The sequence below is a fragment of the Monopterus albus genome, unplaced genomic scaffold (assembly GCF_001952655.1).
Source record: "Monopterus albus unplaced genomic scaffold, M_albus_1.0 scaffold4.1, whole genome shotgun sequence".
Taxonomy (NCBI): Eukaryota; Metazoa; Chordata; class Actinopteri; order Synbranchiformes; family Synbranchidae; genus Monopterus; species Monopterus albus.
In genome coordinates this window covers 4,498,548-4,513,081 of record NW_018127884.1, presented here as the reverse complement: position 1 = coordinate 4,513,081, position 14,534 = coordinate 4,498,548, and the positions used below count along the sequence as shown (strand labels likewise).

The window sequence follows — 14,534 nt, the reverse complement described above, 5'->3', positions numbered from 1 at the left end:
TGAGAGGAAAAAGCTGCTAGTGATGCTGATGACTGACATAACTTTGCTTTCTAGTCTGCCGAAACTGACATCTGTTAACTCAGTTACAACAAAGTTTACAGCAACCTTTTACTAAAAACAAGAATTGGGAAGGAGCAAAATACTGCCATAGAATCTATGTGAACACTGTGCTTTTTCTGGCAAGAAAAAAAGACATAACACAGCAATGTCTTTAGCACAGAAATTAGACAGGAACTGCAACAGACAACCACAGAGTAACAAAGAAAAGGCAGTTATGGGCATCTGTCACCTCTACAGTCAGAATACACGCACACACATTATCACATTCCTTTAATATTAGCTTATGTTTTGTCATTTCTATGTGGGGGAGTATATCTGTCCTGTTAGCTCGACTCTACAGTATGGCCACCAAATCCCCACCCAATTTTGGTGCTCACAATCAGTTATACCACAGAAAAAGGGTATTCAGCAACTTTTGTGTACAGTTTCATAGCTGCTGACTAGTTTATATTCTATTGTTTCAGACTTGGTTTAATTTTACTCTTCTTTCACACTTAAACAGATGACCTTCTCATTTTAAATCGGCAAAATATGTTGTGCTGATCTACTTAATACAAAGTAAAATTCATTAGTGAGTAATATTTAATGGAACTATATTTCTATAATTAAAATTCCTGTGTATTATTGTAGTTATTTTACAATAATTGTAACTTCACTATATAAAAATGCATGAATAGCCACTGAATTTATAACAAAAGCATTCATGACACAGGACAGACTGCATTATATACTGTACATCACAGACAGAGTGTGATTTTCTATGAGCCCAAAACAAAAACATGATAATAAACACAGGAATAAATTCTACATTTGTTAGTGGTAACAATACCATTAACAAGTCTTGATTTGTCATATGCATCCTCACAAACAGAACTCCAACTATAACGCCAAATTGACTTACAGTAGTTGTAAAGAGGGCTCTTTCTTTTTACTGGCCTGGTCATGCACTGGTCACAGAATGTCACAGCTACACACATGATCTGTGGTTTTGCCCTTCAACATTCTTCAATAGTTTAGGCAAAATACCAACCTGTTAGCCACCACGCTTGATCAATTCTGAAGAGCGTAAAGTGAAAACAATCATTCTACTAAACTTGAAGGTAATATGTGGCAAACACTGAAAAGTAAACTCGATAAGGCACCTGCTTCAAAACAGATGCAGAGTAACAATTTAATATTGTATCCTGTGTTGTAAAACAAAAGAAAATCAATGTATGTAAAGCAGAAGCAAATTACAGATGGCAACAAACATAAAAAATGCAATGAAATCAGGGAAGAGTGTGGAAAAAAATGCCTGAAAAAAGTGGCTCCCACCTCTCCCATGGTCATGAAGATGTGATATGAACCTTGACAAGACAAATACCAGAGCCAGTGAATATAAATGTATGAGAGTGCTATACTAACTGACCACATTTTTAGCAAGGCACAAATTAACTACCCTACTACATAAGTGAACATTCCACACCTGTTTTATTTTCCTTGCTCTGCGGTCTAGACCTGCACACTGAATTTGAAATTCGAATGAAGAGGGATGATGGAAGAGAAAGCGCCCTTATTGTTGTCCTCTCACACTCCAAAAATTTGGCACCTATGAATTAAAGTGCTATGATTCCACTATCAATCCATCCATTTTCTACATTATGTATGTTGCTTATCCTATTCAGGGTCATGGCGACAGGTGGACTGGAGTCCTGGCTGGAGTCCAGCACCTACCACACTGGGCGAGAGGCGGGATGCACTCTGGACAAGTTGCCAATCTATGTTATGATTCTTGCTCTGAATGCTTTTCATCTTAAATCCAATTTGCTGGAATACAGTGCCAAAACGGCAGCTACAAAAGTGACAATATTTGTAGTGGTTTCACTGTATATGAGAAAATGTGTGAAAAAAATGGTATACTAAAACTAATGGAACGAGGTCTGGCATTGTCTATAGGTGACTGTAGTCATGTCAGTGGTAGCATGATATGAATCGAAATGAGCCGAGGATGACGGTGCACTGATGAGGCTAAAGTGAAACCAAATACCTATTCATGCAAGACAGGAAGCCTGTGTGATTCAGGATGGCCACCCGCACAGAACGGTATTCACTCCGCTCGCGCACACACGCCGGGTCACAAAAGGAGGCAATTGACCAACAGGGAATGAGAGAAACACAGTGAGATGAGCAAAAATAAGAGAACAGGAAAAAAAACAGGAAGTTACAGCAGATCAGTGCTGACTCAATAAGAAAGAGCATAATAAGAAGTGACTCTGGCTGTGGTCTTTTGGCACTCATCACAGAAGCAAGCATGAGTAATAGCAGCAGCAAAAGTATTTAATTTATAATCACCCACATCATTGCAACATCACAGCAAAGCCCGAAGTGATTCAAGGAACAAAAAAATACACTGCAGTGTTTCAGAAAAGTACTGTGCTGACTTAGAGAACCTGTTTTCTCATATCTTCTCAAACTGGCTTTGAAAATAATTTTGTCACCACCTCTAGTCCATTATTTGTTGAGTTTTTCAGGCCAGAACCATAGTCTGTCATTCACTGTGCATGTCAGGTCTAACAGTCCGGAACATCCCACTGCTGAACAACACCAGACATCTAGTGAGCTGTTGTCAAGCTTACTTAGCAGTAACTGAAATATTCCAAACCACCTCAGAAACAAGTAATGAAATCTCCTGCTCTTTAATGCATGATGGCTCAGGGAGAACTGAGGGGCGAATAAGGATCTCTTGAATACAAAGTGGTAGAGTAGAGTCTAGGCTCATTTTGCCAAACCATGCATATACTGTACCACACTCCCTGGCAAGTGGTGGGAGGAGGTGCTGAATAGGCTGAATGTATAATTAACAATCCCAGCAGAACAATTATCATACAAATTCCATTGTATGTAATATGATCTTTAAAATGCAGGAGATAGACTACATATCCAGACACATTCAAATTCACAGGCAAAATCCAAGAACAAAAAGCTAAAGTACAAAGCGCTCAAAGGATTGCAACAGAATGCCTTGAAGATGCATCAAACATTCAGGCGCTATTGTTTTTTGCAACAAGCTCTATGTTTCCACAAAGGAGGAGCTGAATAATGTTAACACTTGTTCTCCAACCAAAAGACATAAATCCCTGCGCAGCTTTCCACAAGAATCCACAGAAGGAAAAAAAATGTCTTTGCCACATACAAGGAAAAGTTCTACTGCACACTTTAAAGTAAACATGACAAACTTACCAAATGTTGGCAGGCTGTTTTAAGTAAAATTAGCAAGTGATGTGACATTCAAGTGCAGCCACCTATTGTAACACTCACCACTGAGTTTGGTTTGGAAAAAGTGAGGGAACAGAAGATCCACCAGACACTGCACAAATGGACTTTAAAAGAAGTCTTCATAGATTTCAGCAGCTGAGGGGTATGCACAATCCTTTTTGTACAGTATTATTGCAAATTAATACTTGTTTCAGTGCAGGTAACAAAACCATGCTTAGTTTTTCTATGAAACCCTTTTTATTTAAAAAAAAAGATATATACATACATACTGTATATATATAGGGTCAAACACTTCAGTGTTTTATGTTGTCATACTGCGATAAGAACAGATATAAGTTTGCATACATAGAACTACAAACATAGAGCTTATAATTAAAATAAGGACATTCCTGTTTCTGATCACACAATACAGAAACAAAACTATGCCCTGGTTCCAACTCTTGACAGTCAATTGTGATGCTACAGATACATTTTCTGCCAGTACCGATGTTCCAAACCTGCCCTAATATTAAATCAGAAACTTCTTCCAAAAAACAAACAAACTGAAATCAACATAAAGGAGATTCAAAAGTTTGATTTAGGGCCAAGATAGCACTCAACCAGCCTTCCTGTGTTAGAGACTTCACTCAAAGGGGAATGAGTATGTAAGGATTATTATCAAATCGAGGTGTAGCAATAAATACTCTTACAAAAACTCTTCACAGGTCTGATTCAGTGCCACTTCAGTGTTACCTTGAAAGCATATTTGCGGTTTATGTGGTCCTCAGCCTCAACTGGTGCAATGACATAACTGGGCAGAGGGATGCTACCGAGCACTGTCTCCTCTCGGCTGTCTGTAAAGTGAGAACACACACACACACACGTGCACATACACAGAATACTATTACAAGCATCCAACAAGACAATCTCTAATTCTGCCAAGATCTTTCATGATGTTTATGAGTGACCACATATTTCTAAACAGCAGGAAAATTAGTAAGGCATAATTCATGGGTGATTCTCTCTGGATGAAGCTATGTGGCAGCTTGTGGCATGAGGTGGCATGAGGCTTATCTATTATTCATTTTGATTAATGGAGAAGAGGTAGATGCTATGGCAACACAAGCAGAGATTACAGAGATCTCATAATACATAAACAACAAGGAAGGAGAAGTGTGAGGAAGAGAAAGCTGGGGAGAGTAAGAGAGAACATGAGATGTCATATGTTTAATTACAGCCTCTCACTGATCAAGATGTATCTTCATGCACAGGAGATAAGTAGAGATTTGATTTCACAACCAAGGCCGTTTTAATTCTCATCTGTTAAATCCTAACCAAGTGCATTTTCATAGACTCACCTTTGTAGTAAAACAAGCAGTAGTCTGACAAAACAAACCACTTCCGTTTCCACAGTCGCATTCCAGAGCTGTCCTGGAGGTGAATGAGGACACAGCTCACAATGTATTTAGAAATCCCCCAAGAACTAGTTAATTCACATTTTCAATTAAAAAGTGGACCTTGGGAACAGAGTGTTTGTTAGAAATGATGAGAGGGGAGGAAGAGGCTTTATACATATCATTAAAACAATAGTTTCATTTTGGTTCATTGTTTTCCCACAGTGCTCACTGTAACCTCTAGATTTAAGTCAGCACTGTCGATCTCTAACTCTGGGTTTGGTCTGTGCTTTTTCTATCTAATACTTCTTAGGTCTAATAACAGTTAAGTCAAGAATGCCAAACATATTTGTGTTCACTTTTTAACATTTGTAAGGATGTAACTACAATTATTTGATGTATGATTAATCAATTCATTCCTTAGTGTGGTGTGATTACTCCATTAACTGAATATTGGAGTGACAGACAATTAATCGGCTACTACTTTACATTTGCTGGATTCTTACTGTAGATTGTTCAGTGTGACAAGCTAATATAGAACGAGTATATGAAATTAAATTTCTAGGTGTCATAGTTGATGACAAATTCTCCTGGAAATCTCATATCAGATATGTTCAGAACAAAATAGCAAAAAATATATCGATATTGGCAAGGGTTAGATATATTTTGGACAGCATAAGATGGGGTATAGGGATCACACCAATGGAGCTTTCATACAGTCTAAATTGTTAAAATTTTTTGATTTAGTGGGATATAAGACTGCTGTGTTTATGTATAAAGCCAGGAACAATTTATTACCTGGTGGAATTCAAAAACTATTTAATGAAAGGGGAAGGGGGATACAATTTAAGGGGTCAGTTAAATTTAAAAATTCATGCTATATGTACAACCAAAAAAAGATTTTGTATTTCCACAAGTGGGGTAAAACTATGGAATAATTTAAGTGCGGACATAAAAAATAGTAATAGAATTGATGAGTTTAAACATAAATATAAAGGTATGTGTCAATCAAGATATATGCAAGAACAAGTTTAACGATTAATCAGATGGAACATTGTGGGTGTGGTGTAAGAATGTTAACACTTTGTAATATTTCTACTTGTGTGATGTAGAAGATAATTACCAAAGTATGTCATTATGTAAGAATGTTAACAGTCTGTAATATTTTTTAGTATATCACTAGCGTGGTGTAGAACAAAATTATCTACGTAGTAATACTGCTTGCAAACCAGTGATGGTAAGATGATGCCATGGGGTAGGACTAGATAAGTCTAACTTCTTCCTACTCCATTCAAGCATGTACTAGGTATAAGCACATTGATAATGCATTTGTGGATTTGTGTAAAATTATGTGTGTTGACATATTGACTGTCGTTACATGTTTGAAAGAATAAATCAAATCAAATCAAATCAGTGTGACAAGTCATCAGCTGATCAGATGAATAACCCAAAAACATATTGCCTCCAGTCACGGAATATTTGTGTGAAACAGGGTAAACCAGCACATCCTTACATTTTGAAAAGCAGGAATATTTATAATTTTTCTTGATAAATGAATTGAATAATCATTTCTGGCAACTAAAGTAAACTAAACTAAACTAAACTAAACAGTTGCACATAGTTATGAGATTGGTGGGGTCTTTTAACAAGACCAGAAGAATCCCAGCTCACCTGTTTATAGAGCCAACCTCTCACCACTACTGGGGTATTGAGATTTCTTTTAATTGCATGATCTCTCTTGCCAAAACTGTGTATTTTCCCAGTAGCTTTGGAGCCCTGTAGAAAGCAAAGAAAACCCGCAAGAGGTGAGTGTATGGTGGCTTTGCTGAAGAACTGTAAGCCAATTAGCAAGTAGCATAGTGTTGATAATGTCACTACACTCCACAGCAGTACACAGCTGTGGAGTGTAGTGACATTATCAACACTATGCTACTAGTTACTTGGACTGAAAAGAAAACTCTCTTTCAAAATAGTAAGATGGCCATCTTTCCCAGAACCTGCTTCTTTTAACACCCACACTGACTAGAGGAAATACCAACTTGTTATTCCTGTGGATGTGTGCTGCCAGTCAAAATCAAATGTATTTTTAAACAGGTTCATTTCAACATACATGTTCTATGGGAAAAGTTACCACAAGAATGCATACTGTACACTGCACCAGTTTCACAGGATGTGCATTTGACTTTTAGTATAACTGAAAAAAATTTGACTTATTGTTCTCTGCGGCCATTAATCAGAGGAGATAATGTCTTTTGCAGCTAATTACAGCAATTTATCAAGAGTGTTAACAGTCATCAGGAGAGCTCTTAAAGCCCCCTAAAAAGAAATGTTTGGTCAATGATGAAAAAAGTCAAATAATACCTGAAAAACATATTTTGATTCTGTTTTAGGATTCATTTCCTCTAAATAGTGTTAGATTTTTAAAGCTCAGATTCCACAAAAAAAGCAAATAACACAAACAAAATACACCTGACATGAACAACTAGGCAGTGAGAGAAGAGAAACATTGCTGCTCACCTTTGACCCTGAAGTGGTCTCCACTGATGTAGAGGTCACAGCCTTAGAGGATTCTGTGACCATGCTGGGGGATCTCTGGCCAGCCGCTGACTTAGACATACGAGACTCTATCCTACAGGTGAAAGAGTAGGAGAAGATCAGTAACACGGACAGGATGAAGGGCACTGGATAGGAATGTTTCTTCTCAGTTTCTCTGACAAAAGACATGCAGAGAAACAGAGGGCAGCCCCGTGCTGAGCTTTCACAGATAAAGGATATGACAGTTTCCTGACACCGCCATGTGGTCTGTTACAGCCGATGGCTTGGCAGTGGATGTGTTAACAGTGGAAAGCTTGGTGTTCCAAACACTTCAGTGACACTTGGTTTGACACACCCCAGGGCACACATATTACACACACTCAGATTACAAGCCAAAACAAACAAAAAAGAACAGACTCCTCATGTTAAGCCATATGCACAGACTTAATCTGACATGCTGTATACACACACATACTGTATGCATACATATATTATCGTTTGACAGCTTCTAAGGAATCGTCGTCTCAGCTCTTATTTCCTTATGACATCATAGTAGTGCTATAGAGAGGAAAATCATCATCAGCTTACTTTGGGGGTTAGCAAGTGTAGCCTATAGCCATTTGTGTGATTCCTCACTAAACTCCTAAAGTTTAGCAAAAAAAGGTAAGCCTGTAAGAGACTGTGGCAAAGAAGGGGTGTAACAAGTCAACAACAATGTGCATTTGGTGTGCCCCTGCCATCACAATACCCACACTGATAGACAGCCGTTGTGTTTCTTATGCCAAACTCAGGACCTAACCTCTGTGTCAATTTGAGCTTTGACAGTTCGGGTAATAGTTTTTTGCAATTCTGACATCAGGTTTTCGTGATCACATGCACAGTGTTGCCTTGTTTTCTTGTTCCTACTTGATACTGATAGAATCTGTGACAACCGTAAGAAGCCGTTACCTGATTTTCTACAAAGTAAGTGTTCAGAGCTGCATCTGCAGCTGTTCAACCAGCTGACATGCAGTTGCCCAGTACTTGGAAGAACCCCTTCTTGACTGCAGCAGTGAGTTTACAGCGAGAAACAATGTGTGACCTATCTTTCTGACAACTCTGCCTGTATTCCCTTGTGTTGTTCTGCAGTGGGGTTAAAAGCGACACTATCTCTCTTGTTTTTTCCTGCTTTGTGTGCCACACTACACTGAGGCTAAGGAAAAGAAGATAAGTTAGAGATGTGTGTCAAAACCTAGAGCAAAAAACTAGAGACCACAGTGGAGCAAAATGTACAGTATCTGCACTTGCACCCTGGACTGCAGCCAGGATTTTTACAGGTAGTTTCTGTGGTAAGGAGACTCTGTTGTTTTATGTGAAGTTTTCATAGTGTTTCCCAGCGCTGTGACTGTAACAGTTCCCCAGGAGGTTGTTGCATCAAGTAGTGCTGAGGAGAGACATTTCACATCACACAGTGTAGAGAGAAGAAAGACACTGAACTCCATCTTTACCTACTCCTCTTTCTGTGACGGAAATGATTTTTTAAAAACCTTTCAGGCAGAGGGTGCACGTGAAGAGAGGTAATGAATCGATCATCTGCGATCATCTATTCATGGATTCTTGAAAAAAAAAAACCTTCCGATTCAGATCTCATTACACACAGGATGAAGCCCATAACATCACCATGTCATCAAACAGAGCGGAGGTCATGCCTGCGTCATACACATTCAATACTAAAACTGCATCCCAGCTGTAATCAACTATGCTCAAATCTCCAACAGGATGATGGAAATGAAATGCATGAAAATAGGAATTTGAACTAAACAGAAGTAAGCCCAGGTCAAAACCAGAAATATAAACCAGAAATCTTACATAAGTGTGTGATAAGTGATTAGAACTAGTTTTAGTAAATGAGAATGCACAGGTCTGTCACATGCTTCTATGAATAACAGAGTCTTTGCCAGAAATGATCATTTTACACCAGTCAGCTTAAATATGACCAGACACCCGCTGCATTATATTGTGTTATAAACCTGTCATACAGTTTTGATGGTTCTGCAGGATGAGATTCACACAATGACATAAAACGGCAATAAATCCAACTGTCAGGCCATGACAGTACAGACTGTAGTAAATGAAAACAAAGCAATTTTGCTGTTCTAGTTTTTTTTCAAAGCATAAAAATTCTGCTACATGTTGGTATTGAATCTACATTACTAGTGTCCTTTAAATCTTATGAGAATTCAAACAGCACCTAAGTCAGAAGCTCAGCCAGGTTTCTGCTTTTAGGCCAGTGTAAAGTTATATTGTAATAAAGCCAACATTAGTATAACTTGTCTGAAACAGACCTGTGACTGCAGACATGATATGAACATGGTTACAGGCAGAGGTAAGTATCAACTGTGTCATAAGGCAGTAACTTGAATAATAAAACTAAAGTGCCCTCAGGATCCAGTTCCAGTTAGAAATGGGAATGGAGTAAGTTTTAAATGCCATGATAAAGGCAATAAATACATTCAATTTGATTCCCCCCCACCACAGTGATCATCACCAAGGAGAGTGACAGACAATTTTCCAGTTTATTTCTGGACTCCAACCACATGACTTTTACCTTTCTGCATGCAATATATGTATCATTCACAGGAAGTAAAAGACAGACTCACCTGTCTTGTAGTGTGTATTCTGTGTTTTCAGGGGAAATCTGCCCAGTCACGGGATGCCGAAAGGATGTAGCCCTCAGATTGTGGCTGCGGGAAAGAGGGAGAGGGAGAGAAAACAATGCCAAGGGAGAAAGCAAAATGAGCATCAAGTCATTAATCATATTCTTGCCTGTTCATGTCCCTGCACAGCTGTTTCTGTACTTTTGTCTGGCTGCTGCTAGACGTTGCATCAAACCACATGAAGTTTCTAAGCTTACAATAACTCCCCAGTCAGCAGTGAAAAATCTATGCTAGCAGTACAGCCAGGTCAGGAACCACAGCTTATATGCTTTTATAAAAATTGTAGTGCTCAGCATTGTCCCTTAGCCACCTTACCAGCCTTTATTGATTTTAATTAGATGTTTATTGTTCATTAGAGCAAAAATGCATGTTATTGTCACAAGACAGAAAAAGAGACAGAGACGTGGCTAATGACATTGGATTGAGAGGTTTCAAATATTGCTCCTTTAGTTGTCCATTGTATATTTTTATGTAACTAGGCAAGACCTGGGCTATTTCATTGACAGTTTTACAAGAAAATAAAACAAAATCCCAGAAAATATTTAGCCCATACATCACTCCAATATCATTCCACTGAAATACTGTCCATATCTATGTTCCTACACAGAGATGGATGATACATCAAAAGAAAAACCTGAAAACATGAGTGGTTTCTTCCAGGATGACAATGCCCCCATCCATGAACGGATTACTGAACAGGCCTGTAGGCCTGTGCCCAGAGGTGGAGAGCCTTTTGCATGTCCATGTCCAGAGGCCCTTTGTCTAATAATCCATCCATGCCCCCATCCACAGGGCACGAGGGGTCACTACATGGTTTGATGCATATGAAAATGGTGTGAATCATACTGTATGCTCTGGTCTTCACACTCACCAGATGTCAAACCAGTTAAACATCTATTGGAGCATCTCTACCACCGTCATCAAAACACCAAAAGGAGAGAATATCTTTTGGAAGAATGGTGTTCATCCCTCCAGTATTGTTCAGAGACTTACAGAATCAATGTCAAGGTGCACTGAAGCTGTTCAGGTGGCACATGGTGGCCCAACACCTAACTGAGACACTATATGTTGGCTTTTCCTTAATTTGTCACAAATCTACTGATATAGATCAACAGCCCTGAACAAACCTTTGGTCTGACACAATGAAGCATCCTTCTTTGTCATACTGAACCTGGTTGATTTTTCTTATGCTTTAAAAATATCTGATCCATTTCTAATCATTGATGTGTTTATCTGATGTCCCAACCACATCATCTAACCAGATTAGATCTCAACCATTCACTGTGTTAATTTTTCCATTTAATTTTGCTTTTCTTAATAGTAAAACTCCACTACTACAGAGGGTCTACCCAGGATTAGTTTGTTGCCACTGGTACTCAATATAACCATCCATTATCCCTTTAAACTGTGACACATCCCTTAAGACTGCTAGCTTTCTGACCATTAGTATAATATATTATACAGCATAATGTTATGGACAACAATTTTAGAGCACTGGCTGCTCCCTTGCCATTACTAATAAACAGCAGCAGAGGCCTGTCTGAGCTCGGGATCAGCCAGAAGGAATAACTGTGGGCAATGACCACAGGTGCAATAATGTAGAGAACTGCAATATTTTTCTTTCAGGTCTGACTTATGTTTGTGCTGTACTTTATTCCCCCGATCCTCTCTTATCTTCTGGAATCAACATCAGTCGATTACAGCAGAAAAAACATGATGCTATTCTTCCACAGAAGCTGGAAAATATTGCGCCCAAGCATGCAATAAAAGCACAGAGTAAATATTGCTCTGCAGAGGCTAAATACTGCATGCTGCTTTTTCTTAACCATACACATAGATAAACAAAAAGCTGCAATAAATATGTTTATACTACCTTTACTTAACCTGTACCTTGGGTAAATACTGTAAATGACTATATACAGTACAGTAGCAGTAAGAGATGAATCCTCTGCAGAATAGCTGCTAATTTTTAGTACTATAAAGGTGCAGAATAACACAAACACAAAGTGGTGCCTCACTGCATCAACATGCATCAAAGGGAGAGGAAACAAACTGAACAGGGTAGAGAGATTTATGAGCTGACATTTCAGGAAGGTTCAGAGTCTACTGACCAGAAAGATGGCTGAACAATTCTGCACAACAACAACATCACATCAAATATAAGCACTACATAAAACATATACACTCATGAGAAAATAGCTCCTGATCGTGTGCAGAAAGTATTCACAAACACATGCACACACACAAACTTACACAGCCAGGCTTGGCCAGGCTCGATCCTAGTAACAATTTTCTGAGGAGGGCACATTCAGCACTGCACCAGCTCCCCCGATTAATTAGAAATCTACATTCTTTGAGGTTTTTGTTTTAGCCGCATTACTTCTGAACTATTTGTCATGGAATTTTCAACATCCCCAGTTAAAGTACAAACACTGCAGGACAGTACAGCAGCTCTATTTGTTTGCTGAAAACTAGCTTCCATCAACGCTGGCGACATTAGGAGAAGGAAAAAATGAACTCTTGCACAGATGAGCTAGCACACAGCCTTCTAGATTATGTGGTGGAGAAACAGCTTTGATGTCACTGTAGTCAGATGTACAGTAGTTGCCAAAATGTTGTAACAGAATTCTGTACAGTGACTCTACATAAAACATGGATTATCATCGTGTAATACATTATCCCAAATAAAAAAAAAAAAAAAAAAAAAAAAAAAAAAAAAAAAAAACTTAAATCACATTGCAATTGCTTTGAACTCAACCTCTAAAAGGAATGCACTTACTAATATAATAATGAAATTGACATACATTCAGTTATCTTCAAATTTAGTATGATCATAATAAAGCCGAGGTTAATTTTTAACAGGGCTCTAAAATACTAACACCATCATGTCAAGTAGAGCCTCTGCTTCCTCAGGCCAGATAAAGAAGAGAGAGAATGACAAGCATCTCTCCTTTTGGAGGGCCTCAAGAAGGCATTTCTCAGTGTTTACATGTACAGTAGAAGTGCTAAAAACAAGTTGAGTCCTCACTGAGAAAAGAAGTGGCCATCAGCTAAAAAACTAACACCACCTTTGTGACCACCCTAATTCTTATGGATACAGTAATTCCTCACAACAGTAAATGCAGGGTTTTTTATAAACTGGCTGCATTTGATGCAGGCATCTGTAACTCTGGATAGTTATTAACCTGGGAACACAGTGGCAACTTGGTTTTGATTTTATCCAATACTTTCCATAACAAATTTGTAGAAATGACAGAACTGCAGCTCAAATCATAAAAACACGCCCTTTCTCTCAGTGCTGCAACATCAGGAGATCATGATTTACTCCTGGCATATCACAGCAATTTTTTAAGCAAAACAAGAGGCTCAGAGTGAAATCCCTGTCCAACACAAGGGCCAAGTCTTAGCAGCAGGGACACCAGGGGCAAGGCTCTGGGATTTGAACACCTCTCGCTCTTTGTCACACCAACGGAAGCACACCAAGGCTCCAATCTGCTCCATTAAGACAGGGATTACAGCATTCACTTGCAGCCACAACTACTGTTTCTATTTATACCACTCTCCATTATAAAAATCACAGCGGGACAAAAGAACTCCTAAAACTAAATGCTCACCGCTAACCCAGCTCTCTCTACTTCTGTTTGCTACTTACAATGCACTCTTATATCATGCACCTGAAAACAGTCTCACCTGCTGTGAGAGAGTGAGTCATCGTGCTATCATCAGCCGCTAGACTCGCTGCAGTGCTACAAGTCATGGAAATCCTGTTGAGGCAGGTGGAAAATGCAGAGAGGCCCTGTTATGGCAGCTGGCATCCGCAAATACCAGAGTAAAGTAGAGCCAGCATGATGAGAGTGGAAGGGGGGCGGGGGCTCTTTATCTCCAGTTTCTCCTGCTCAAGTGTGCTGTCTTAGAGTTTCATCCCACACTTGCTGAGTGGATAGTAGAGCTCTTATTCCCTCCCAACAGGGGAACACCTCACTTGCTCATCAGATCCTCCTCCCTTTCCATTTTCTTCTTCCAAGCTAGTTCTCTCCACCTCTCACTCCTACGTTTTCAGAATTTGATACACCCTCATCTCTAACAAGGAAACTAAAAGTTATCTAGCTGCTATTCAAGAGGACATACAATGCCTTGGTCATCAGTGTAGTCTGGAGAAAAATAAATTCTCATTTATTGCTCAGTTATTTCTGGTTCCTTTTGGGAATTGCTACCATGCTGTCAAAATCCTTTCAGTAATGAAGTTGTCATATGTTTAGATGTGTTTGTCACACATGTATACCACTGGCATCCGCTAATTGGCAGCATTGTGACTATAACAATTTAGACAAGAGGCAATTTTTCTGTTTCTCAGTCAGTAAGACAATCAAGTCATCCACATTCTTCAATACTAATTAGTTACTCGATGACACAGTTTTAAGGTTCACATCAAAAACAAGTGGACAGTGGTATTTCTTAAATGCACACATGCAGTGCTGACACCAGCTTTTGCTAAATATCTGCTGTGCTGTCAATGGATTTATTCTTGGGCTCCTTCAAGGACACCTCAGCATCTTTGGCGTTTATGTTTTCGAAGCACTGGTTTAATTATAATACTGACTTGTGACTAATGCTA

General features: G+C 38.9%; 1 protein-coding gene across 6 annotated transcripts in view; it reads right to left on the bottom strand.

The window, feature by feature from the left end:
• The window catches only part of plekha7b (pleckstrin homology domain containing, family A member 7b), a 67,997-nt gene that overhangs the window by 23,285 nt on the left and 30,178 nt on the right, over positions 1-14,534 (bottom strand). For 5 of the 6 annotated variants that reach the window (XM_020608153.1, XM_020608167.1, XM_020608161.1 and 2 more), the window contains 5 exons: positions 9,863-9,946; positions 7,206-7,317; positions 6,360-6,464; positions 4,653-4,725; positions 4,048-4,148 (listed from right to left, as the gene is read on the bottom strand). In XM_020608153.1, coding sequence (XP_020463809.1) covers positions 4,048-4,148; positions 4,653-4,725; positions 6,360-6,464; positions 7,206-7,317; positions 9,863-9,946 — 475 coding nt within the window. Of the gene's footprint in view, positions 1-4,047; positions 4,149-4,652; positions 4,726-6,359; positions 6,465-7,205; positions 7,318-9,862; positions 9,947-13,609; positions 13,737-14,534 lie in introns of those variants that run through there. The other variant, XM_020608184.1, reaches the window with a different exon arrangement.